The 26807-nt window shown below is 30.9% G+C and overlaps 2 protein-coding genes and 1 pseudogene across 5 annotated transcripts; all 3 read left to right on the top strand.

The window, feature by feature from the left end:
- Window positions 1-11149: 11149 nt before the first annotated feature.
- Window positions 11150-12156, top strand: LOC120084034 (annotated as a pseudogene).
- LOC120082902 (pentatricopeptide repeat-containing protein At1g74630-like) lies at window positions 11177-13409 on the top strand. 4 transcript variants are annotated; one of them, XM_039038306.1, is made up of 3 exons: window positions 11177-11398; window positions 11735-11816; window positions 11955-13409. In XM_039038306.1, exon 3 carries the CDS (start codon window positions 12169-12171, stop codon window positions 13105-13107), a length of 939 nt encoding a protein of 312 aa, XP_038894234.1. In that variant the 5' UTR covers window positions 11177-11398; window positions 11735-11816; window positions 11955-12168; the 3' UTR covers window positions 13108-13409. The 4 variants fall into 4 exon arrangements, with proteins under 4 accessions (XP_038894234.1, XP_038894233.1, XP_038894231.1 ...); XM_039038305.1 differs by having other exon boundaries at window positions 11735-11830; XM_039038303.1 differs by lacking the exon at window positions 11177-11398 and having other exon boundaries at window positions 11677-11816.
- Window positions 13410-14113: 704 nt separating this feature from the next.
- LOC120082901 lies at window positions 14114-18235 on the top strand. The gene is made up of 4 exons (XM_039038301.1): window positions 14114-14504; window positions 14872-15187; window positions 16215-16374; window positions 17589-18235. The coding sequence occupies exons 1-4, from the start codon at window positions 14325-14327 to the stop codon at window positions 18055-18057; spliced, it is 1125 nt and encodes a 374-aa protein (XP_038894229.1). The 5' UTR covers window positions 14114-14324; the 3' UTR covers window positions 18058-18235.
- The last annotated feature ends 8572 nt before the right edge of the window (window positions 18236-26807 follow it).

Below are 26807 nucleotides of genomic sequence, written 5' to 3'. Positions count from 1 at the left end.
GGCAATTCTTCCACAATCTGGTCGACCTCATCAAACTCGTCTTCTTCTACTCGAGCACGTGCCCTATGCCTAGGGACTGGTGGAGGAGCAGTAGGTATATCGTACATATAATGTACCTCTCCATGTAGCTCTCGTTATTATTGCATATAGTAAGGACCTAGGTTTGATCATTTGCAACATCATGAAGGCTACTGTTACTCGATCAATGTGAATTCTAGAACAATTAGACAATATTTAAAATAAATTTAAATTAAAAATAATTACATAATATTCAAAATAGATTTAAATTAAAAATAATTAAACAATATTTAATTATGTACCAGATGACTTAGAGCTACTCTAGACGAAAATGAAAAGGAAGATAAATATGATTTATTGATTCTAAAAATAGAAAATGATCATAATGTCTAGATATTTGATTCAGAAACCACTAATCATGTTTGTTATTCTTTATAGGGAATTAATTCCTTCCAGTAGCTTGAGGAGGGTGAAATGACGCTCAGGGTTGGAACAAGAAATGCTATTTCAGCTTTGTAGTAGAAGCTACAAATTTGTTTTTTAGAAATAGATACTTGTTTTTAGAAAACTTGTATACAGATCCTAAAATTAAAAGGAACCTTGTATCTGTTTCTTGCTTAATTAATTGAACATATGTGTTCAATTTCTTTTTCTTTTAATGAAGCGTTCATTATGAAAAATGGTGTGACTATTTATTCAGCTAAATTGAAAAATAACTTCTATGTGTTAAGATCAATTAAAGCAAAAATACTTTTAAATCATGAGTTGTTTAAAACTGCTAATACCCAAACAAAAAGGCAAAGAATTGCTCCAAGTAACAATAATACATATCTTTGGTATTTGAGATTAGGTCACATAAATCTCGTTAGGATCAGAGATTGGCAAAGAATGTACTTCTAAGCGAGTTAGAAGAAGATTCATTACCTTCATGTGAATCCTGTCTTGAAGGAAAAATGACTAAAAGACCTTTTAGTGAAAAAAAACTATAGAGTCAAAGAGACCTTAGAGTTCATACATTTAGATCTCTGCAGTCCAATGAATGTAAATGCTCGAGGAGGGTACAAATACTTCATCTCTTTCATAGATGATCACTCGAGGTATGATTACTTATACCTAATGGAACAAAAGTCTGAAGTCCTTGAAAAGTTTAAGGAGTATAAGGCTGAAATTGAAAACCTGTTAGATAAAAAGATTAAAACACTTCGATTTGATCAGGGTGGAGATTACATGGATTTAATATTCCAAGACTATATGATAGAACATGGAATCTAATACCAACTTTCAGCACTTGGTGCACCTTAGCATAACAGTGTATCAGAAAGGAGAAATAAAACCTTGTTAGACATGGTTCATTCTATAATGAGTTATGCTCAATTGCCTAGCTCGTTTTGGGGGTATGCAGTAGAGACTGCAGTTTACATCTTGAATAATGTTCCCTCGAAGAGTGTTTCTAAAACACTTTTCAAGTTATAAAGGGGGCATAAACCTAGCTTGCATTACTTCAGAACTTGAGATTGTCCTGCACATGTGCTAGTAACAAATCCTAAGAAATTGGAACCTTGTTCAAGGTTATGCAAATTTTTTGGTTACCCTAAGAAAACAAGAGGTGGTCTGTTCTACAACCTTAAGAAAACAAGATGTTTGTAGTAACAAATGCTAAATTTTTTAGGAAGACCACATGAGAGATCATAAACCACAAATAAAATTAGTATTACTAAAGATACTGAAAAGTCAATAAGAGTTGTTGATGAAATTGGTCCTTCATTAAGAGTTAATGAAGAAGCTAACACTTCAGGTCAATTTCGTCCTTCTCAATCGTTAAGAGTGCCTCGACGTAGTGAGAGGGTTATATCACAACCTGACTGTTACTTGGGTTTAACTGAAACTCGAGTTATCATACCATATGATGGCTTTGAGGATCCGTTGTCCTATAAGCAGGCAATGAATGATGTAGACAAGGACCAATGGGTCAAAGCCATGGATCTTGAAATAGAGTCTATATACTTCAATGCATTATAGGAACTCGTAGATCTACTTAAACAGGTTAAACTCATAGGATGTAAATGGATCTATAAAATAAAGAGAGATGTAGCTGGAAAGGTATAGACCTTCAAAGCTAGACTTGTAACAAAGGTTATACCCAGAGGGAAGGGGTTGACTATGAAGAAACATTTTCCCCTGTTGTTATGCGTAAATCTATAAGAATTCTCTTGTCCATAGCCACATATTATGACTATGAGATATTAAAAATGGATGTCAATACTGATTTTATGAATGACAATCTTGAAGAAAGCATCTTTATGTCTCAATCTGAGGGGTTCATAGCCCAAGATCATGAACAAAAAGTTGCAAGTTGAATTGATCCATTTATGGGTTGAAGCAGACATCCAGATCTTACAACATTAGATTTGATATTGTGGTCAAATCTTTTGGTTTTGATTAGAACATTGATGAACCTTGTATTTACAAGAAAATCATCAATGGTAAAGTAGCTTTATTGGTACTTTATGTGGACGATATTCCACTCATTGGCAATGATGTAGAGTACCTTACTGATATTAAAAAATAACTAGCAGTCTAATTCCAAATGAAAGATTTGAGAGAGGCGCAATATGTTCTTGGGATCCAAATTATTAGGGATCGCAAGAACAGAATGCTTGCTCTATCTAAATCAACTTATATTGACAAAATATTGACTCGATATTCGATGTAGAACTCTAAGAAGATTTTATTATCTTTCAGGAACAGGGTTCACTTGTCTAAAGAATAGTATCCTAAGACACCTCACAAAATTGAGGATATGAGAAGTATTCTCTAGGCCTCAGTTGTAGGTAGCTTAATATATGCTATGCTCTGCACTAGGCCAGACATTTGTTATACAGTGGGAATAGTCAGTAGGTACCAGTCCAATCCAGGATTAGGCCATTAGACTGCGGTTAAGAACGTTCTCAAGTATCTTAGGAGCACAAGGGGCTACATGCTGGTGTGTGGAGCTAAAGATTTAATCCTTGTAGAGTACACCGATTTTAATTTCCAAACTAACAAAGATTCTAAAAAATCCATGTCAGGATCTATAGTATGGTATTGCTGGGAACTCAGCTACACAAGATGGAATTCACTCCTTATTCGAAGCAGGGGTAAGTAGATAAATTTCTCCTTTAAGGGCTGATTCCGGGTATTGAACAATGTGGCACCACATTCTCTCCTAGCCCGAGAGGGATTTAGTCATAGTAGGACTATGATCTATTATTCATTAGAGGGATCAGTGGTACTTAAGAAGTCAGTGCGAAGAGTGCAACTGTTGGTCTTTAGTGGAGTGCCCGACAGTTAACGGATGGTAGATAATGTGATTAAAAATTTTAATTAATTATTCACGTACCGTTGGAGTTTCAAGCTACAGGTCCATAAGATCCCCTTGGTAGCTCAAAAGGATTTAGTTGAGAATCAGTTTTTGGGTTAATTTGAATTGTTCAAATTAATAAGAGGGAATTTTATTATATATGGTATAATTAAATTGCTTCAATTATATATGATATAATTGACATAATGTATTTGATACATTATAGTTTAAATGGAGGAATAAATATTTGAATGTGATTCAAATATATTTTCTATGAATGAGATTCATAGTTGTTAAATTTAATATAAATATGATTTATATTAAATGTCATAAAATAGAGAAAAAGAACTATAATTTATATTGTATATGATGTAATATTAAAACTATAGGTTATAAATACAATATGATAAGTTGGTTATTATATTTACTTATATTATTAATTATTTGGATAATTAATCCCTTTTTTCTCTCTAACCACCTTAATAAGAGATTAGTTGGTTTTTATGGCAAAATGGAATAAATAAAAAGTAAGATTTTATTTTTTTCATATCCAAGATATACGAAACAAAATACTACACGATTCATATATAGCATATACGATAGGCTCTTTTGTCTAAACGATTGAAGCAACTCTATGTGATAGTGTGTTCTTCTTCAATCGTCTTTTTCCTCCAATCTCACAAACTTCCTCCTAACCAAAATTGTCAGAGCCCACCACTCCTGGGTTCTCACCCTGAGAATACCGAGGATACCAAGTGATAGTGTCTTCACCTTTTGGTTTGTTCTTGTTGTTGTTTGAGGAGTTCGTGACTGTTCGAGGGTTGTACAAGAAGAAGTGTTCTTCAAAGGTATAATTACTTGAACCCTTTTGTTGTTCAAAAGCATGTTGTACTTTTTATTAAGATGCATAATCTATATGTTTGTCTGTTAACTTGAGTTTTCAATCGAAATGGGATTTGGACGATCTGCTTCAGCTCATGGAGCTCTTGTAAACGAGCTTCTTCAGGTATAACATCAAGCAAGGATGCATTGCAGACTCCACTATAGAGGCTGAATATGTTGTTGCGTGTGAAGCAGCAAAAGAAGCAGTATGGCTCAAGAAGTTTCTAAGTGATTTGGAAGTCATTCCAAACATGGACTTGCATGTCACCTTATACTGTGACAACAGTGAGACAATAGCCAACTCCAAAAATCCTCACAGCCACAAATGAGGAAGATATATTGAGAGGAAGTATTACATGATACGGGAGATTATGCAACAAGGAGATGTGATCATCATAAAGATGCTTCAGATCACAACATACTAATCCATTGTGAATTCTCTTTCGGTTAAAGTGTTCAAGAGTCATCTAGAGAGTTTAGGTTTGCGAGACATGTACATTGTATAATCTAAGTAAGTGGGAGATGTATAATGGGTTATTGATATTTTGTACATGTCACTAACTAGAGTTTTAGTTCAAGTGGGAGTTTTTTGGGTTTTATGCCCTAAAACTCATAGATAGTAAATGTAAATAATTGACTATCATGTTATCAATGTTATTTCAATAAATGTAATTGATTGTATTGTATTCGTTTTGTCTTAATAACCTTAAATCCAATAAGCTAATATCTTAGGTTGTCTTATAAGTTTTGAACTGTATGTGGAGACACATAGGATCAATGTTCAAGATACAACCTAAAAGGTTTATAATATAGGTATAAGGTTGGGTACCTTATCCTAATGACACTATGGATACGATTCACTTTATATTTGATACAAACGTAATGATCTAATACGTTCGTGTATGTGACATGCGAGTGGGGGTATCCTATGAAATGAGTTTGCATAAGACCGAACCGCGAAATAGTAACCACTAGATGTAACTCTGTTGACTAGTTAGGTTTCTTCTTCAATATAGTGACTTAAGCAACTTAGTCTTAATCTTGAGTCTATTATGAACTCCTGTTTACGAGAGATTATTCTTTGATCTGTATGAGTGAGAGTTGTTAGTTCGCTGATTCAATATGGCTACCATTTTGGGGACAAGATCGAGTGGATTTCACTCCTTTCCGACTATAAGGTAAGTAGATGAGTGTTTCTTTAAATGGTGTCTCCCGAACTTGAACAAAAGGTCTTACCTTTTCACTGGCTCAAGAGAGGTTTCTGTTTAATGGTTGGACCATAAACAAGTTGTTCATTAGAGAAGCACTGATACTTAAGGATAAAGAAGTAACCTAGGGTTAAAACGATAATTTTGACCTAACTATTGTTACGAACACTTGTGAAAGACTAACTTGCTATTATTATTTTATCCGTGGACATGAAAATATATCTATAGTGAGAAGAGTACAACTGTGGGTCTTTAGTGGATTGTACCCACATTTAACGAATATTGATTAATGAGGTTAATGAGTTGAGCCAATTAATCTTATATTATTGGAGCTTTTGATCTATAAGTCCATGAGGTCTCATTCCAAGCTCGTAAAGGGAATTGAGGTAAATATGTCTTGAATAAAGTTTGAAATATTCAAATTCACTTAGGAAAATAGTATAATGTATAATAATACAATATAATATAAAATTTATGTTTTAATTAAACTTTATAATATAAATTTAATTTTAGGTATGATCTAAAATTAATTTATGGGAGAATTAAATATTTGAAGGAGTTCAAATATCAATTTAATACAAATTGGATTCATATTAAAGTTATAGGTTAAAATTAATGAGTATTAGATGCATATTAAACTATAGGCTATGAAATATAATTGAATATGATTCAAATGTAGGCTTGATATTTAATTTGGTAATTAATTAATTGAAGAATTAGTTCAATATTAATTTAATTTAATTTAATTAATTGAATTAAAACTATAGGTTATGTGAGAGGTGTTTCATTTAAATATGATTTAAATGAAATTATTAATTAAATTAGATTTATTTAATTATTAATTTAATTTAATTAAATATTTGATTTTATTAAATCCAATAACTCCCACGTAGGGGAGTTATCTGAAATGTGAGATAGGTTTCACGTTTCCTCTCTCCCATTTTGGTTGATATAAAGTTTTGCAGGTAGTGATACTCTTTACAGAAGCGTTTTGTGGAAAAACAAAATCTCTCAAAAAAATTCTTTCCTGTCTCTCCCATTTAGAAATTGGTTCCCACAAAACCAATACCAAAATTCTCAGAGAATATAGACGTTTCCCAATTGGTAGTGTTCGTGAAATCCAAAAATAAATTGAAGTTTTTTCATTCGAGCCAACAACGAGAGTAAGTGGATTTCTTTTCTTTATAGGATTAGATTTCTGATTTGTAATGTATGCTTAACCTAGAATTTTTACAGTAGGTTGAGTTGTTTTTTTTTTTTTTATCCCTACGAAAAATTCTAGTATTAACAAAATTTAATATTATTTAAAATGAAATAAAAAAATATTAACATGGTAGATCTAGCATAATATAAATAAGAATATTAAATTATAGAGAATAAACTACTAACATCAATATATAAATATTCTTGAATTCAACGACTATTAAAAAAATTAACATGGTAGATCTACTAACATCAATATATAACTAATATTCAACAACTACTAACATCAATAGATAAGGAACTAAAATGGTATATCTAGCATAATATAAATATAAAAAAATATTAAAAACAAAAAAAATAGTAATAAATAAAAAAAATAAACTCATAAATTNAATATAAAAAAATATTAAAAACAAAAAAAATAGTAATAAATAAAAAAAATAAACTCATAAATTCAACAATGGTCCTATTTTTTTTCCTCAAAGTGACAACAATCCCTTTTTTTTTGTTATTTATTATCCGACAACAAAAGCTACAAAAAAAAAAAAAAAAAGAGAATAATATGAAAATATGGATCTATAACTTATTTTTTAATTAAAAAATTAGGAATTTAGTTGAGTGAAAGTATACATCTTTTTTGTTCTTTTTTTCCCCAGAGAGCAATAAAACTATAATTAATATATATATAATAGTATGAGAATAGAAACAAAATTTGTAATTATTTTCAAAAAATAGGAATTTAGTAGAGTAAATGTACAAAACCTCACAATTTGATGGACGAATGTGGGAAATAGGAGGATTTAGTAACGATTTTGGGAAGAAGAAGAGGGAAAAACTTGTGGGGAGAGAGTAATATGTGAGTTTGTGAGAAGTAAAAATCAGAAGAGAGGAAGAGAGTGATTTTTGAGTGTGAGTGATTTGTGAGAAGTAGAAATTGAGAGTGATATGTGAGAAGTAAAAATTGAGGGTTTTAAAAAGACATAGGTTAAGTGTTCAAAACTCGACCCAAGAGTTTCAAAAGGCGGATGTGACCAGATATACATGACACGGCGCGATGGAGGATTTGGTCAAAGGTACAGGTGAAGACTTCAAGTTTCGAGATGGGTAGTGGGATGTGCAGGTTGAGACTTCAAGTCTCGAGATGGGCAGGCATGCATGGTAGGTGGCTTATTTGATTTGGCAATTCGAGCGGCGATGGTAGGCTTCTTCGATTGGTCATGATGGCAGGTCGTTATAGGATGTCGAAAGTTGAGCACTCGACCTATATTGGTCGAGTATCCAACCCTCGACTTTTTTTTTAATTTTTTTTTTACTCTCGACCTTCTAAAAAGCCTACCACACGACCACAAATCTCTAAAATTTTCAAAACCACCATATTTTGCTAATTATTTTTTCAAATTACAATATTAAAACAAAATATCTGGAAAAAGGCGAGAAATTATTGCTCAGCGGAGGAATGAATTCCTAGCTTGGAATTGTTGGGTTTTATGCCATAGAAATTGTAGATAGTAAATGTTATTAATTAACCGTCATCAATAAAGAGTTAATGATATTGATTCAATAAATGTTATTGATTGTGTTGTATTCTATTTTTTCTTAATAACTCTAAATCCAATAAACTAATATCCATGACTATCTTATGAGTCTTGAACTGTATGTGGAGACACATAGGGATCAACGTTCAAGAAACAGCCTAGGATCTATAATATATGGATGAGGTTGGGTACCTTATCTTGGTGACACTATGAAAATAGTTCACTTTGTATTTGATACAAATGCAATGATTCAATGCGTTCATGTAAGTGACACGCGAGTGGAGGTATCCTATGCAATGAGTTTACATAAGACCAGACTGTGAAATAGTAACCACTAGATGTAACGTCGTTGACTAGTTTGGTTCCTATTTCAATTAGATGACTTAGACAACTTAGTCTTAATCCTGAATGTATTATGAATTCATGTTCATGAGGGATTGTCCTTTGATTTGTATGGGTGAGAGTGGTTAGTTCGCCGACTCAATAAACCTACCATTTTGGGGACAAGACCGAATTGGAAACATAATAATACAAGATGGAATTCACTTCTTCCCAACTTCAGGGTAAGTATATGAGTATTCCCTTAAGTGATGTCTCCAGGACTTAAATAAAGGACCCTACCCTTTCATTGACCCGATAGGGGTTTCTGTTTATTGGTTAAACTATAAGCAGGTTGTTCATTAGAAGAGCACTGGTACTTAAGGAGTCAAAGGTAACCCAATGATAAAATGATAATTTGACCAAGTTGGTGTTACGAACACTCGTAAAGGACTAATTTGCTGTTATTTGTTATATCCGTGGGCACATAAATATATCTATAGTGTGAAGAGTGCAACTATCGGTATTTAGTGGAGTATCAGATAATTAATGAATATCGATTAATTTAATTAAAAAGTTTAATTAATTAATCTTATATCACTTCTAATTTGTATGTCCATAAGGTCCCCTTGTTAGCTCACTAAAGGAAACGAAAATGGTTTAAATTTTTCAAATCAATTGATGGAATGACATATTAATGAGATTAATCTAATATGGTTAATTATAGACCTGATTTATTAATTAAGAGAGAAATATTTGAATAGGATTGAAGTATTAAATTCTTATGAATTTGATTCATAAAGAATTAATTAATTAATTTTGAGAGATGGAGGTAAATAAACATATGATTTTTCATTATTTAATTAAATATACATATATATTTAATTAGATTTAATATGGTTATTTAATTAATGACCTAATTAGTTAAATAATGGTTATTTAATTAAATTAACCCTAAGGTAATTTTGGAAAGCTCTGGAGAAGGTCTCCATATAAATTTGTTATTTGCCCAAATTAGGTTCAGGGAATTCATTTGGTGAAATGAAACCCTAGGCTCTAAATTGATCTCTTCTAAAAAAATTTCTCTTCTCAATATTATCTAATCTTATTCCACCCTTGAAGAGAATAACGAGGTCTCACTTAGGGTGGTGTCCGTTGTTCATTGGAGAATCATTCCGGAGAAGATTACAAGGAAATTGCAAAAGAGTTAGGGAATCGGTTAAGGTATATGATATTCTTTTTCCCCTTTTACTCTTCAATTAGCATGTTGGTTTATTACATGTTTATCCCCTGTTTGGTTTTTTTTTTTTTTTTTTTTGGTTCTGTTTGATTCTGTTTTTTGTGTTGATTTTGTTTCATTTAAACCAAGAAATGAAATATAAGGAATTCACACGCTTTCGCTCCGGATTCGATTCCTTTAGGAATGATGTTGGCAAGGGCTGAGAATGAATAGTAGAGAACTTCATTGCCTTGCATTACTCAGCAAATGCAAATCTCTTAGAGGTTGTTTGGTTTAAGGTTTTATAAATGCCTGGGAATAAAGGATGTCTAGGAATAAGATGTTGAGAATAGGATGTCTGGGAATAAAAAAATGACTGTATTTGGTTGTGCATAAGAATGTTATTAGAATTTTATGAACAAAAATTGTGTTTGTGTTTAATTATGTAATTAAACATGAAAATCTTAGGGACAGTATAGATATTAGACAGTCTATTAGTGATAGACCATATTATTGGTAGGAGTGTATAAGATAAACCATATTACTAGTAAGAGTTTTTTTTAAATGATGTTATACACTTGGTTATTATTTCTAAAAATGCTACCATTTGCAATTACCCAAAATCTTATTATAAATATAATAGATTATTAATTTAAAGATTAAACAATATTCAATATATCAATAAAAAGTTAATTACGAATCAATAATATTTTAGTTATAAATATTTGAAGACTGAGTAATTTATAATTAAAATTAACCAATTAATGCATTTAATGAACGTCATACTAAATAATTTAATACTTAATCATTTTTATTATTAATTAAGTTCAATATTAGTAATTTTAATTTTAATTAAATAATATAAGAAAATATATTTTAATGGACAATATATTATATAAAAAGAGAAGAAAATGAGATAAAAATATGATATATTAATAAATAATACTAAAAAGTATTTTGTAAATATGACATGTTAATAATGAATGGAGTAATAAAAATTAATCACAATAAATAATTAATTTCTTATAAATAATCAATGATGATTATATGTTCATAATAAATGATTAAATTAAAATTAATCTTAATAAATAATTACTTGATTATTAAAAAATAATAAAGTAATAAATTATTATTATTGAAAAAATGAAGTTTAATACTAACTAAATTTAACTAATCCTAATTTACTAATTAAATACATTTAAGATAGTGTTAGCTAATAAATTAATAATTTATGTAAAAAAACAATTTCATTCATTTAATAAACTTTTATTATAAAAATAAGTTAAGTAAATATTTTAATAGATCATTATTGATTTATTAAAATAAATATTTATATTATTTCTGTTAAATTAATATTAATTAATTAAATTATATGTAAAATGAAAAATTGATAAAAAAAAAAATAAACAAGATAAAATCTATAATTTTGGAAGAGAATAGAAATGAAGATGCTTAACTTATTTCCAGATAAAAATCTTCCTGCAAAAAATCCTCCAACTGAAAGACTCCTTAGAATCGTGAAGCAAATCCACACCTTTACATTCAAAACGGGGTTAAGTTCTGACCCATAAGTCGCCGGAAAGCTTCTTCTTCTACATTGTGCAGTCACACTTACTGGTTCTATTCACTATGCTCGACGCCTCTTCCTCGACATTTGAAACCCAGATGTGTTCATGTACAACACTCTCCTCCGTGGCCTTTCCAATTCTGACACTCCCTCCAATGCCCATACAATGTTTGTTGAAATGCATCGCAAATCCATGGCCCTACCCAATAGTTTCTCTTTTGCTTTTCTATTAAAAGTTGCCGCTAATTGCAGGGCTCTGCCCAATGGGTTACAATTGCATTGCCAAACTATTAGTTATAGCCTGGATGCCCATCTTTTTGCTGGGAAAATGTTGCTTCGTATGTATGCTGAATGTGCAAGTTTGGCGTTTGCACGGAAGGTGTTTGATGAAATGATTTAACCGAATATTGTTGCTTGAAATGCCATTGTTGTTGCGTGTTTCAGGTGCGAGGAAGTTAAGGATGCAGAGCAAATCTTCCACTGTATGCCCATTAGAAACTTGACCTCGTGGAATCACACTTGCAAGGTACACTAAAGCAGGTGAGCTTTGGTTAGCTATAGAGGTGTTTATGAAAATGCCCGTGAAAGATGACGTTTCGTGGAGTAGTATGATTGTTGGGTTCGCTAATAATGGCAACTTTAACAATGCTTTCGCATTTTTCAGGGAGTTACGCCGGGAAGGGATGAGACCAAATGAGGTAAGTCTCACAGGTGTGCTTTCAGCATGTGCACAAGCTGGGGCATCTGAGTTTGGAAGAATCCTACATGGGCTTGTTGAAAAATTTGGCTTGCTGCAGATTATTTCATTGAATAACGCACTGATTGATACTTACTCTAAATGTGGGAATTTGGATATGGCTCGTTAGGTCTTTGATAATATGCTGGAAAGGAGTGTCGTCTCTTGGACAGCCATGATTGCGAGGCTCGCAATGCATGGCTATGGGGAGGAAGCAATCAGATTATTTAATGAGATGGAAGAGTCTAATATTAAGCCCGACGGTATTACTATCATATCCATCTTGTATGTCTGTAACCATGCCAGATTAGTTGGTTTGGGATGTTCTTATTTTTCTAGGATGGTGAATACTTACAATATTGAACCCGTAATTGAACATTATGGTTGCATAGTTGATCTTTATGGTCGTGCTGGTAAGCTGCGGCAAGCTTTTGACTTTGTGTGTCAAATGCCAATTTCACCCAATGATATTGTCTGGAGGATTCTTCTTGGAGCTTGTAGCATTCATGGTAACTTAGATCTGGTAGGGCAAGTAAAGAGACGACTCTCCAAACTTGACCCCAAAAAATCTAGAGATCATGTTCTTTTGTCAAACATTTATGTTATTGCAGGGAAATGGAAGGATGTTGCCAATTTAAGAAGATCAATGACTTACCATAGACTTAAGAAAACTCCTGGTTGGAGCATGATCGAAGTCGATAGAACCATGCATAGTTTTGTTGCAGGAGAAAAGCAAAACGACACCGCAGTAGAGGCACATCAAAAGCTAAGGAAGATAATGTCGAGACTAAGGATAGAAGGGGGTTATGTACCAGAAGTTGGAAGTGTATTGCATGATATAGAAATGGAAGAGAAGGAAGACCCTGTTTCACAGCACAGTGAAAAACTAGCAGTAGCTTTTGGGATAGCGAGACTACTGAGAGGAAGAGCCGTAAGACTGGTGAAGAATTTAAGAATTTGTAGGGACTGTCACACTGTAATGAAACTGATTTCTAAGGTCTATGAAGTAGAAATTATGGTGAGAGATAGAAGTCGCGTCCACTCCTTCACACATGGTTTTTGTTCATGCAGAGATTACTGATAACTAATCAAGAGTACTACACTTGAAATTCACATCCCATGTCAAAAGGAGAATCCTGCTAATGAGCTGATATTAGAATCGAACTAGAAAATTGATCACTCCTTGATCAGTGGAAGTGCAAGAGATTAGTGGCCCTTGCAAAAGTTAGCTATTGTTGAGTGATTTATTCTTTTATGGAACGTTACAATCAAAGAAATTCAAATCTATAGTGTATAAATGGAGTATTGATATTTGAACACTTGAACCATATTCATGTTGGCATCGTTTAATTTACAACTATGATTACTAAATTAAAATTCTCACCTCTAACTTTTGAAGGGTTGGTTAACTTTAGTTTATCATATTGTGTTGTAGGCTTATGGATGTTGATCATTGGAATGGGATGGCACTGGAATAAGATTTTGGTTATTTTATAATTTACAAGTAAATAACTTCCAAATGAAGCTAAGGCAAAGAGCTCCCAATCATTAAAGAGTATATATGTATATATAAATCTTCAATTAGAGAGAACAAAGAAGAGAGCCTATGGTCACTAAAAAGGTGTTGACATTTACACTTAATATAAAGCATTGATCAAAACCAAATTCATAAAGTCATGATAGAACAAAGAAATGTCCCTCAAAATTATGTCATTATGCTCATACCAAAGATACCAAATTTTTTTAGGAAAAAAAAAAAAAAAACCTCGATAGATGACAAGTGGAAGAGCCTTTTTATCACCATGAAATGACCTTAAAAAACAAAAGCAAGTATGTCAAATATATAACCATATATTACCAAATATCAACCAAAAGATTTAGCCACAAATAGAAAATTGCTTTATATTAGTGTACATAGTAAAATTGCCTTAACCACAACCAATTAAATTATAATATAGGTCAATTCGAAAGAAGTTTTTGGATTTTGGATTATTTTGGACAATTTTCCTATGTACACAAACTATATTACAATTTAACTGGGTGGTTAAGGCATTCATTTATTAACACTGTTCGCTTGATATTTTGGAACAGGTGGTCGAAGATGCTGTCGCTGCCTTTATTGACCTTGGCGCTTCGTGGGGTTGCTGATATTTTTCTACACTCAACCAAACCAAGCTTGCGAATCTTCAATCCTCAATTCCATTCTCAACTTCGGTGTAATCCTTAGAAAACCCCATTTCAAATAACCCAATTTTCAGCTTCTTGTTTACATATCTCTGGACCTCTTTAACCATAACAATGGCCTTCTCTGCGAAATTGCATCCAGTCTCACGACCATCCCTCGTTTTTTCCTGCAAATCCCGCAGACCCTTTTTTCCTCATAACGCTTATTTTCTGAATCCCCTTACAATTAGAGCTTCGACCACTCTAGATTACTCCAAACCCCCTTCAGAGGCGACATCATCGACCCCACTAAAGGTACTCGACACTTGGCTGACCATGTATTCTGATATTGGATTGGTTTTATGTTTGAAATTTATATCAGAATTTTGAAATGCTTTCCTTTTTCCCATATTCACTCCTTTTGGGAATATTGTTAGAGTGGAATTTGCAACGATAATCAACCCCATGTCACTGGCTCTGTTGAAATGAGTATAAAACCATTCAGTTGCGTGGTATTTGGTGTTCAATTCTATAAGACCCTGTTGCTTATGGGACTTGATTTGTTTTGATTTCTTTGTTTCCATTTCCTCCTTCTAACCAATAGTTTGAAAGTATGAATTTAGTATGTGTTTTTGGTCCTCTGATCTTAATCTTATACAGTATTCACTTCATTCTAGCTCAGGCTAGTAACTGGCAGTGGAAATTCAAAGACAATCTGATAAACATCTATTATGAGGAATATGAAAGCCAGAGTGCTAATCCACCTAAAGATATTCTCATGATACCGACGATTTCTGATGTTAGCACTGTGGAGGAATGGAGAATAGTGGCGAGAGAACTTATACAAAAGGATAATAAAGTCAATTGGCGTGCTACTATCGTTGATTGGCCTGGTCTGGGTTTCTCTGATAGGCCAAAGATGGATTACAATGCCGACGTGATGGAGAAGTTCTTAGTGGACTTGATCAATGCTCCTGATGGTCCATTGAGCAGTTCAAGTTAGTACTCCAGTCACATTTATATTGATGAACTTCTATGATTATAAATTGGGATGCCTTTTTCACATATACCTTTTTATTACATTAAATGTGGGGGTGAGACTTGAACTTCCGACCTTGAGGAAAGGAATGGTTACCTTAACCATTGAGTTATGCTCATGTTGATGTTTTTTTCCTTCACATATTGTTAACTGAATGCTGCTTATATTTCTTTGTTCTTTCTTACTGCTCTTTTTGCTACCTTTGTCCGAAGTGTAGGCTATGTAATAATTCTAATCTATGGTAGTAGAACACAATTGACTTCTGTAGGCCGTAGGTTAATGTTCAACTGCACAGGATGTAGTTTATGATAACGCAATTGTAAGAATGTATAATAATCTTTGAAGAGCCTTCCAATGTAGTTGTTCCAAACTGTTGGGAATTTCACAGGCTTTATTGTCGGCTAACTGGCCAATAGACAATCAAAAAGTTATCAAAGGACAAAAATACTCTGGAGACTAATTTGAATGGCCGTTGGGCAATGTTGTGTTCGAACACCTAGTGTTCTAGCAGCTGTGGGCAGAGAATTATATGGTGTTCATGTTATAAAAGGCTTACTCTTAAGCCTTACCCCATTCATCTCAAGAATGTAGAACAAGATTTCCATCATCTTATATGCGTGCAATGAAACCATGTGCTTCTACTTTAATTATAGATTTTGTTCAGATTTCTGCTTTTTTTTTTTTTTTTTTTCAGCATCTTTCTGTCTCCATATTTTTTCATCTTCTAGCCTCTCACCTTCTTGTCAGTTCTAGTGGTAATTACACACCTTCTATAATCTGCCTGTGCCTGGCTTCTTATATCGATCTATATACATCCTCTCAAAATAATTTTTCGTTTGGTTGTTTGAATGCTGATTGAAAAACGATTGTGTTTCCTTCCATTCTTTGGCTTTCCAATTTTTCACTAAAACATTATTTTTTATTACAATTTAGAACTATGTTCATTATTTATATTATTGCAAATACTCTTTCTATTATCAAAGCAGAAGATGACTTGGTGGTATTTGGAGGTGGCCACGCGGCTGCACTAACAATTCGTGCAGCAAATAGGGGTTTGGTGAAGCCAAGGGGCGTTGCTGCTGTTGCACCTACTTGGGCTGGACCACTTCCTATTGTATTTGGCCGAGATTCTAACATGGAGTCAAGGTACTGGACCTGTTACTCCCTCCATTAATTAAATGTAAGGTTCTGTTGAATGCTTTCTAGAACTGGGAATTGAGGTTGCTACACGATTAATTCTGTGAAATGTTCTAGTTGTTGAAGCTATCTTTGTCCTTACTGTAAGCTGGCCTATGTATAAAGAGGGTTAGTGTGACAGTTGAATCCATCCTACGTATAAAGAGGCCTACACATAAAGAGGGTTTGTGCAAGGGAAACTTTGCCTTGTATAGCAATCACTCAAGTCCTTAATAAGTTATGATAGTTGAATCCATTCTACCTTACAGACCCAGTTGATCAAAACTGTGTCAAGAGGTGAAGAAGGAAAGCAAACAACATGCTCTCACAAAACAAGAAAAGTAACTGCCATTCACCAATTTACGAGATCAATAGCCATTGTTTCAAACTTTTAAGTTTTTAGAATCATTGTATCTATGACAGTTTCTGCTGCCAGGCTCTGCAAAGCAAGATCCCTTGAAGTCGATCTTGGTTGGCTTCTTCCCTCCATTGCCACCACACCTTTCTCCGCCACCTTGAGATCCATTCTAGTTGCAATCTCTCATATGCCCTCCCTGTTGCCATACTTAAAAGTAAAGCACCACCGCCACCACAACCCCCTCAGCCACTATTACCACTATATTAAATCTACATTTTCGGCCTAGTTCGACCATCACTTTGTCTCTCTTCTATAGTTCTACCACCTCCTCCTTTTCCACTTTCACCTCAGTATCCACGTGCATCACCACAACTCCCTTCACTGCTACTTGATAGCCCTGTATAATTGACTCCCTTGGACCAGTGACGTCAACCGAGGTGGAACACTACATCCTTTCTGACGTTGAAACTCAGAAGCCTCACCTCCTTGGCTAAGAGAAATGAAACTGTACCGTTCAGGTCACTGGACCAGCTCATCGTCTCACTTATCCTCTATCTCTCGCCAGGCACCCCCACACAACAATGAAACTCTAATACCCTGCCTCTCTCTCAAGAAACCATTTTTATTTTAGTTTTTTTTTTCCCCCTTGGACTTTCCTTTTGTGCTTCCTCATGATTTAATCAGTATTTTTTAAGATGTTTTTCATATGGTAAATTTTCTTTTTTAAAAATGAAAAATCATTTATATGGTTGGGAAGATGGGCAGGCTATGGTTTCTGCCTTATTACCACGAATTTAATCTAAATTTGTTACTTCCTGATCACCAGGTATGGATTTCTTAGAGGCACATTAAGAGCACCTGCTGTTGGTTGGATGATGTATAATATACTCGTCAGCAATGAAAATGCAATTGAATCACAATATAAATCTCATGTCTATGCCAACCCTGACAATGTTACTCGAGAAATCATTGAAAGCAGATATGCACTGACTAAAAGAGACGGTGCCCGTTACGTGCCTGCAGCTTTCTTGACTGGTCTTCTCGATCCAGTTAAATCCCGAGAAGAGTTTGTCGAATTGTTTGCAGGGTTGGATGGAAAGATACCGGTTTTGGTTGTATCAACAGAAAAATCTCCAAAGAGGTCAAAAGCAGAAATGGAAGCTCTACGAGGAGCCAAAGGGGTGAGCAAGTTTGTGGAGTTGCCAGGAGCCCTCCTGCCACAAGAAGAGTATCCAACAGTAGTTGCAGAGGAGCTCCATCAGTTCTTGAAGGAGAATTTTGAAGCTGCAGATTAAAATGTATTTGTACCTTAAAAGTTGTCGAAAAATGTCGGTATAGCTAAAGGAACTTACTTTCAATACACTGGAGCACTTCTGTTCTTCTGTTTAGTTAAGACTTAAGAGTGGCAAGTTTTGTGAATTGGCCTTAAAATAAATAGTACAATAGAAGACATTTGTGTCATTGCTTGTGTTATCTACACACTTGAATCATTCTTTCTTCCCGAGATTTCAACTGTGTTGTTTTTCCACTCAACCAAGATGGAATATATTGATATTTTTCAAGGACTTTGGTCACCTGGGTGCTGGATTGGGCAGAATAACAACACTCTAATTGAAGTTAAAGATACTTAAAATAATCTTAAAGCTATATTTGGACGAAGCATATTGTATTAGTACCTTTTTAAAAATTCAATCTAGAAATATAAGCTTTTTTTTAATTAGTTCATCATCACAAAGTTTGTAGTCCATATGGTAATTATTTCATTCTTGTTCCAAGTGACTTATCAAATACTATTTTTTTAAAAAAAAAATAATATTTTATTATGTGGAATATAATTTCCATAAAAAAAATTAAATTGTGTTATTCTTAAAGGTAAATGATAATATAAATACTATAATGTTTCTCCTATTTGTTTTACTATATTTTGAATAAATAAACAAAACTAGAAGAATAATTGTTGAAGTCCAATGTTTTGTTAAACTTAATATCTTCTGAAAGAGATAAAATTTAGTAAAATTGTTTTCATTTCTTACTTCAACGTGAGTGGAAGAATTTTGAACTTCTAATCTCGTACTTGCAATCAATTATAAAATATTGATATTATGAAAATAAAATAAATAAATAATTCCATAAATGAGATTAGAGTTTTGATATAATCATTTTGTTTTCACAAATTTATGCGAATACTTTATATTTAATGACTAAGATTAGCACTAAATAGGAAAACAAAAATGTTTACTTTATAAAAACACTAATTAGATGTATCCTAGATTACATCTATAGCTCATGGAGCTCTTTTTGTTACATAGTAAAAAAATAATTCAACTTCTTTTTAAGAAAATATTTACCATGACAAATTTTTATTAGATAAATGAATGAGCTACACAAAGATAAATAAGTTTAACTAGCATCTAAATATTTTTCTTTTACAAAAATCTTTCTAAAAACTAAACCATAGAATAATATTACCTTCAGAAAGGAGCACACCAATGAAGAGTTGACATAATATCAAACTATATATATATCAAAAGGGGCAACTTGACAAATAACTAAATTTAATTACTTATTTTTAAAAGAGCTATTTTTAAATATAGAAAAATGAATCAATTTATTTACAAATATAACAAAATGTCATCGTTCATGAGTGTCTATCCATACTTGAAAATATTTTCAATAGTTTTTTTCATTTAAAACAATTATCTTTTTAAAAAAATAGCTAACTTTCGTTCGGCAAAAGTAGTTAAATAAAAAAGTTACTAAATTAATAAACACAATGATTTACTCCTAATAAAACTAAATTATATTATAAAAACAAACAAAAAAAAATCTTAAAACATAGTGTACAAAGATAGATTTTACCAACACTAAACAAACTTGTATAGAATTAAATTGGAAATCATCAAGAAATTTCAGGTTAGGAAACAAAAACTTGCAATCACACAAATACCTTGAACTATCAACCCTATGATCGTATAACTAAATATCCTATCATTCAAAATCTATGAAAAAAAACTTATATGGCACTAAATTTAGACGATAGGGAAAATAAATTTGAATGATTTAAACTTTCAGTCACATTATATCTGAATAATCAACAATTTTATATATATACTATTTAAATTATTTAAATTTTCAAATCTCGCTACATAAAATAAGTATTGTGGTATCTTTATCTTCACCAAATATCAATTACATTTTGAAAAGTTGTCAACTTAGTTGATATTCGTTCTAGTGTACCTACTAATCTATTTTTGTCGAATCTTTCTCAAAAGACAATAAAAAAAACCTAAAATACTAAAAATTGACAAAAATTATTGTATGTAGGCCTCGTCTTATAACTAATTTGTTATATATCTAAATCAAAAAGGCATTAGTATCTCAAAAATATAATTAGAAATCAGCAACTTACCTCAAATTCCCTATATCCATCTATATCTATCAAATCAATCCTTCCTTCTTGAGTTAACTCCTATTTATTTTCTCAATTATGATTGTAACGTGATATTGATGGTTGATATATAGCCAATATTTATCAATCATTTGGAAGGTTGTTAACCATATCATTTTCTTTTCTTTGGAATTTTTTTAAGGGATAATTTAAACATAATGATAAATACAAATTAATGTAATAAATAATATAACATTCTAGAAAATTCCACCGACACATAAAATCATCACTCATGAATATATATACCTTTACCACGTATGATTATGTTTAAATATGCTTTTTTCTTTTATAGTCCGTGGTCTTTTGAGGCTTTCTTTTACATGTTTATATGCATATACATTGCACTCATAAAAAAAAAAAAAAAAAAAAAAAAAGGTTATGAATTTCATATTGACTTGTCATTTATTTGAATTCAAAAAATATAAATAAATTTAATAATTTAAGTTGTACTAAGATTTGCAATGTTGAACGAGTCATCTAAACATGTCATTCATGTTGTCTTGTCTATTTTGCTATAGATGGAAAAGTTGATGTTAGATTATCATCTCATATTTAAGTTCCCTAGCCTATCAAATATATTAGATATAGGTTCTTAGTTCTTTTAGATCTCTTTTAATTTTTCACCTAATTTAATCAGCTTATCTTATGACTAGTACTCTATATGTTATAGTCCAATTAATATTGATATAATATAATTGATATGACATTTAATTGAAGATTACCCCTTAAACTCATTTCCCCCTTTTCTTTTGTCATAACATATCATAGATATTTCCATTTTTATTTCTTTTTTCTTTTTCTACTTTCATTAGTCAAGTTATACAGTAATTCTCGATTTCCATTATTTGACAAAATCTAATTAAAAAAAATCCATATTATAAACTTTTTGCAGCGGGAGTTCCACTTCCACCATATTGTGAAAATTATTTAATTTTTTTAATTTGTAACTATTTTCTTCCAAATTTTTGCCATGTTTTTTTTTTAATCTTATAAGTAAATATTTGAATAATTAACAAAAGTGTAATGATAAAAACTTGGCTTCAAAATACATGTTTGTTTTTTTAGTCTTCAAAACATTGCTCAAATTGATATATTTGGATATTGGTATAAAATTGGATTTTATTGGTGAATAATGCTATTTCTTTAAGCAATATCCAAATATAACAATATGAATTAAAAAAAAAAAGGGGGGGGGGGAAGTATAAGAGAGATTAAATGAAGAAATCTTGAAGAATCTGAATACAAATTGAAGGCATAAGCATGTGATCAACAACTCACACCTCTTCTAAACTTCAAACCCATATTGAATTAAAAGGCCCTACCAACACCAAAATTCTACATCCCAACAAATATCAAACATAACAACCCTTTTAGCTAAAGCTAGGCTACTATTATTTGAAGCCATTTTTTCATGCTATACTTTCCATATGTCCATAACATTTTATAATAATGCAAAACCCACATCAAATTTCTTCTCCAGAAGTTGACTCTTCGATTATTTCGAAACCTCTTTAACAAAAAAACATAGATGAATTTGTAAATAAGTTACTAGTTTTAATAATGATATTCAATTAATGCAACGATAAAGTTCTATCTTCTTATTCCTCTTAAGTGCAATGTCGCGACACATGAGTTGTTGGAATGAAGCTTAATTTCAGTTTTTTTTTTTCCCCACTAAGAAAATTATATCTAAAAATAATGCAATTCTCTATAATTAAAATAATTACATCAATTATTTAGATGTCTAATTTTAAAAGAATGAATATATACTAGATGAAAGCTAAAAATTTTCACATGTATAATTTTTCATTTATAAATAATCTTTTTTGTGTTTAAACGATAAATGACAGTCAAAATGAATTAATAGTCATACTTTGTAGAAATTATGATGAGAAAGGTTTTCATTCATTAGGTTTGAAAAAATTCAAGGGGTGATTGGAACAAGCAGAGGAATTGTAAATTATGAACCACATGTACTTCATGTAAGGCAAAAAATTCATATTAGACACGTATCAGATACCGATATTTTTAGATACTTTTTAGATACGTATCTTACATTTTTTTAAAGAAAAAAAGACAAACATCCATATAATCTTTCCCAATCTAAAACTAGACAACCTATTTAAATAGTTCACTACTCGAGTCTAAAACTAAATTAAAAAAAAAAAAAAAAAAAGACCAAACCCTAGAAATATCTAATCTTCATTTTCACATTTGAGTCTCCACAAAATCCACCAAAATATAACCTACTTGAATATTTTCAACAATAATTCAACGAAGAAGTTCTTCCTTTATCTTCATACTTCTCCCTATAATATTCTTCTTTTTCTTTGATTGATATGAGTTACTTTTCTATTACATTTTATTGACTATTTTAATTCAACATCTTGTTTTTTGTATTATATATTTTACTATGGTTATTAACTTGTATGCTAAATTTATTTAATACTCTGGATCTTTTTTTTTTTAAGAAAAAAAATGTATCTTCAACGTACCAGTATTTTAGATTTTTAGAAATTGTCATATTGTTTTATCTCATCGTATCTATATTCGTGTATATACTTCATAGATTATAAAATTTGAAGAGTTTTAAAGTCATAGAGGTCACAATATAAAGAGTTTATAAAACATAAATTTGATATATATATTTTTAATAGACTCAAAAATTCTGTAGATGAAATAAGAAGTAAAGTTGAACTCCAAATCTCCCAAGTCTGTAGTGTTATCCCTTTCAACCAATCAGAATTCAAAGCTTTCCACTTAGGTGCCAGAAAGCCAAACTCCTATTACATCAAGATTTTGACACCTCATGCTGCCTTACTTATGGGCTTCATCTGGGCCCACCCTTTTCTTGTGGGCTCCAACTTCACCTAACTGGCCCAACCTTTCATCCTTACACATTTTGTCCTCTTTCCAATTTTCCTTTTTTTCCCCCTTCTATATAACAATTACCTTATCAAATTTCCAACAGAATATTGATCTAGATATATATTTCTTTTTCTCTGAACTCATGGGAGTAGACTTTTTCATTTACTCATTTTTATTCCCAATAATTAGAGGAAGAAAGGTGAGACAATGGTGAAATTGATGACAGGATAATGTAGGGTCAACCTTCACTTTCTTATTTCCATTCTTTTTGCCAATTTTCCATTCTCCTCCTAATCTCATTATTCCATTTTCAAATAATGAAATAGCCGTATTTAAATCTTGTTTAATAATTATTTAGTTTTTCAGCAATTTTATTGATAGCACATGTCAACATTAAGATGCAAATTTATGTTTTTATGTTTCAATCGGACCTTTTTGAATTATTTCATTATCATATACATTTTTGAAATACCAATCGATCTTTATAGTTTTATAAAAAGCAAAATCATTCACCTTTATTGATAATTATTTAACATATCATTATGTAAATAACATGCTTTCATATACGTGTTTTATTTTTCTTTTAACAATATATGGTGTGAGTAATTGAATCTTTAACCTCAAAATTAATATTATAAGTCATGTAAATTGAATTATGCTCATTTTGGCTCAATATAAATGTATAACATGTATTTTGAAATATAAATACGTGAGTAAGTTGATTAAGAAATAATCCTCCAACAATTTTTAAAGATGGCAAAAGTGTTACCATCTAACTTCTCACATATATATAATTTTAATCTTAAAATCTTGGGTTTTAAAAATAAATTTACAATCTAAATATTGTTAAGAGGACAAATGCCCTTTCCCTCATTCTCGTAGCTTCTAAATGGTAAAATAGTAATTCAAAACAACTAATATGCTCTTTTTCATTAAGAAGAAAAGCTTATATACTCATTCTTCTAAAACGAAATCAAAACAAAAATATAAGAAAACCATCTTTCTGGTCATAAGTTTTGGGTGTAGTTTTTATTTGGTCATTAGATTTTCAAACGTTACATATTTGGTCCTTAAATTTTGAGTTTTTTTTTTCAATTTAATCCCTAAGTTTCAAAATGTTATAATTTTACCTTTAAGATTTGAATTTTGTTTCAATTTGGTCCCTAGATTTCAATATTTTACATTTTTAAAATTAATTTTTCATCAAGTACTCACTTTCAATCATTGAAGTCAATTTCTATTGAATAATTAATATTAATTATGAAGTGAAATTTTGAATTTAATTTTAACAGTGATAAAAAATAGTGAAACTTAATTAATTATAATTCTTTTAATGACTTTTATTTTATTAACATAAATTAATATTAAAGACGAAAAATGAATATTTAGTGAATAACCAAGATTTAAAGTGTAAAACTTGAAACATAGGGACCAAATTGAAGCAAAACTCAAATGTCCATGGTAAAATTGTAATATTTTGAAACTTAGAAACTAAATTGAAACCAAACTCAAAAGTTAAAAACTAAATATGTAACATTTTGAAACCTATAGATGAAATAGGAACTAGACTCAAAACCTAAGGACCAAAAATATATTTTTCCCTATAATATATTTAGGACACGTTTACATCGATTGAAATGTAATCCATCAATGATAATGTAAAAAGTAGACCCTAATTTATTACTTTTATTGTTGTTTACATGTTTTCTATAATTGTAATAAGATGTAGAGTTTATCTTGAAATTTGTAATCAAAACATATAATCTGATCAAAGAATAAAATGTGTTCAATATGATTGTGATTGAAAATTGCACAAGATCCACAACTTTTACCATTATTGTTAACATTGCCTTACATATATTTTACTGTAACAGTATGAAAATTATGAATTTGTCACATTTATTGTTACTTTTTTGTTATCATTACTATTATGATTAAACAATAACGATAATAATAAATGTGATAGATTCATAATTCTAAGTAAATGGGGTCAGAAGTAATCTTATCGTATTAACAGTTTAACTTATTATGATTCATCCGTTAATGAAATATAATGATTTGGTAAATGTGACGTTAATTCATCTACTAATTTAAGTTTTTTTTTTTATAATTAGTAATTTATCAAAATTAAAATTTTAGGGATGAAAATAGTAGTATGCGAAAATCTAGAAATGTGTATTTAAGTAAATGGAGACCGAGTCTCGTACATCATTTCGAATTCAGTCATCCTTAAATGCGAAACTCCGAGCTAGAGCGCTGTCAGCCATACACGTGTCCCTTCTGCCAAGTATCAAGATTGCGTGGCATTTGGTAGCTTTACAGTCGATGACAAATGGGCGCACATTACTTTTAATCACGTACCCTATTTATATTTATCCATAATTAATTCTTATTACACGTGGCACCATTTAAGTGGCCTCCTCGAGCATCGTGTGCAAAAACTTAAAAAGTATTTTAAGTACGTGATTATCTAAATAATTTTTAATTACACGTGGCACCTTCTTTAATACTTTACTTGAAAAGACCCATCAGTATTCATTGTTCAGTACATATGATAAGAAATTACTGCTCATTATTACACGTGGCACCCTCCAGTGAGGTGTAAAATCCCACATCCTCGCGCCTTGTTTAAATGCTATTTATTATTTTTTTTAATGAAAAATTCTATTTAATTAATTCATGATTTATCCCATATCAATAAATTGGATAAAGTTATTGTATCTTGAATTAGATTAATTACAAATTTTAATCTTAATCCAATTTAAGTTTAAAATATCATTTTGACCATTAAATTATAAGTTTGTTTCATTGTAGTTTTTCTAAATTGTAAAAAACGTATTCTAGTGTTTTAAATTTTATGTTTATTTTATTTTGGATTCTAAATTTTCATAAACTTTACATTAGCTTTGGACTTTTTAAAAACAATTATTATCATTATATTATTTTTTTCATCTAATTTTCACTTGCTTAATACTCTTATCTAATATATTTAGCTTGAAATTACTCTCACAGTAACATGATGGTATACACATATACTCAAAAGCAACTTCATTAGTCTGTCAAAACACAAAACATAAATGATAAGAAAAAAAAATAAATTTTTTTAAAGTTCATAGATTTTAAAATAGATATTTTAAAAGTCGAAGACAAAATAGATTTTTTTTAAAGTTTAAAAACCAAAATGAAACTAATTATATAGAAGTTTAAGAAATATTAAACATAAATTTAAACATCATGTTGTTTCATTGATATCTTAAAAATGTCACGCTTCAAGGAAAAAAAAAAAGAAAATTTAATGAGATTAGATTGATTTTAATACTGATATATATAATATAAACCATGAGAGACATTAAATATTTAATTTCATTTAACTAAGTAATAGATAAATTGATATGATCATAAAGCTATGAGTTGAAATGGAGTAGTTTGGATTGAAAAAGAAGGGTGGTGCAAATAGTCAAAGAAAGGATGTGGCCATAATCAAAATGGGGGAGGATCAAGTGGTCACATCTAAGTAGTTAGAATCACAAATTTTGTTGACTTAAATGTAACCACATTCATATTATAAGAACCCTAATGTGTGCTTCCTCATTTTATTGCAATATGATGGGGGGAGGAGTGATTTTGATATGAGAAACCGATTTAATTAATTTGAGAAACTTCAATATCATTGCATTTTTAATAATTTATTTTCAGACTATGTTTTGGACTATTTTACACTTTTTCTCT

This window comes from Benincasa hispida, chromosome 8, assembly GCF_009727055.1.
Source record: "Benincasa hispida cultivar B227 chromosome 8, ASM972705v1, whole genome shotgun sequence".
NCBI classification, from domain to species: Eukaryota; Viridiplantae; Streptophyta; class Magnoliopsida; order Cucurbitales; family Cucurbitaceae; genus Benincasa; species Benincasa hispida.
The sequence above is the reverse complement of the archived record's forward strand: the minus strand, read 5'-3'. Positions and strand labels throughout refer to the sequence as shown.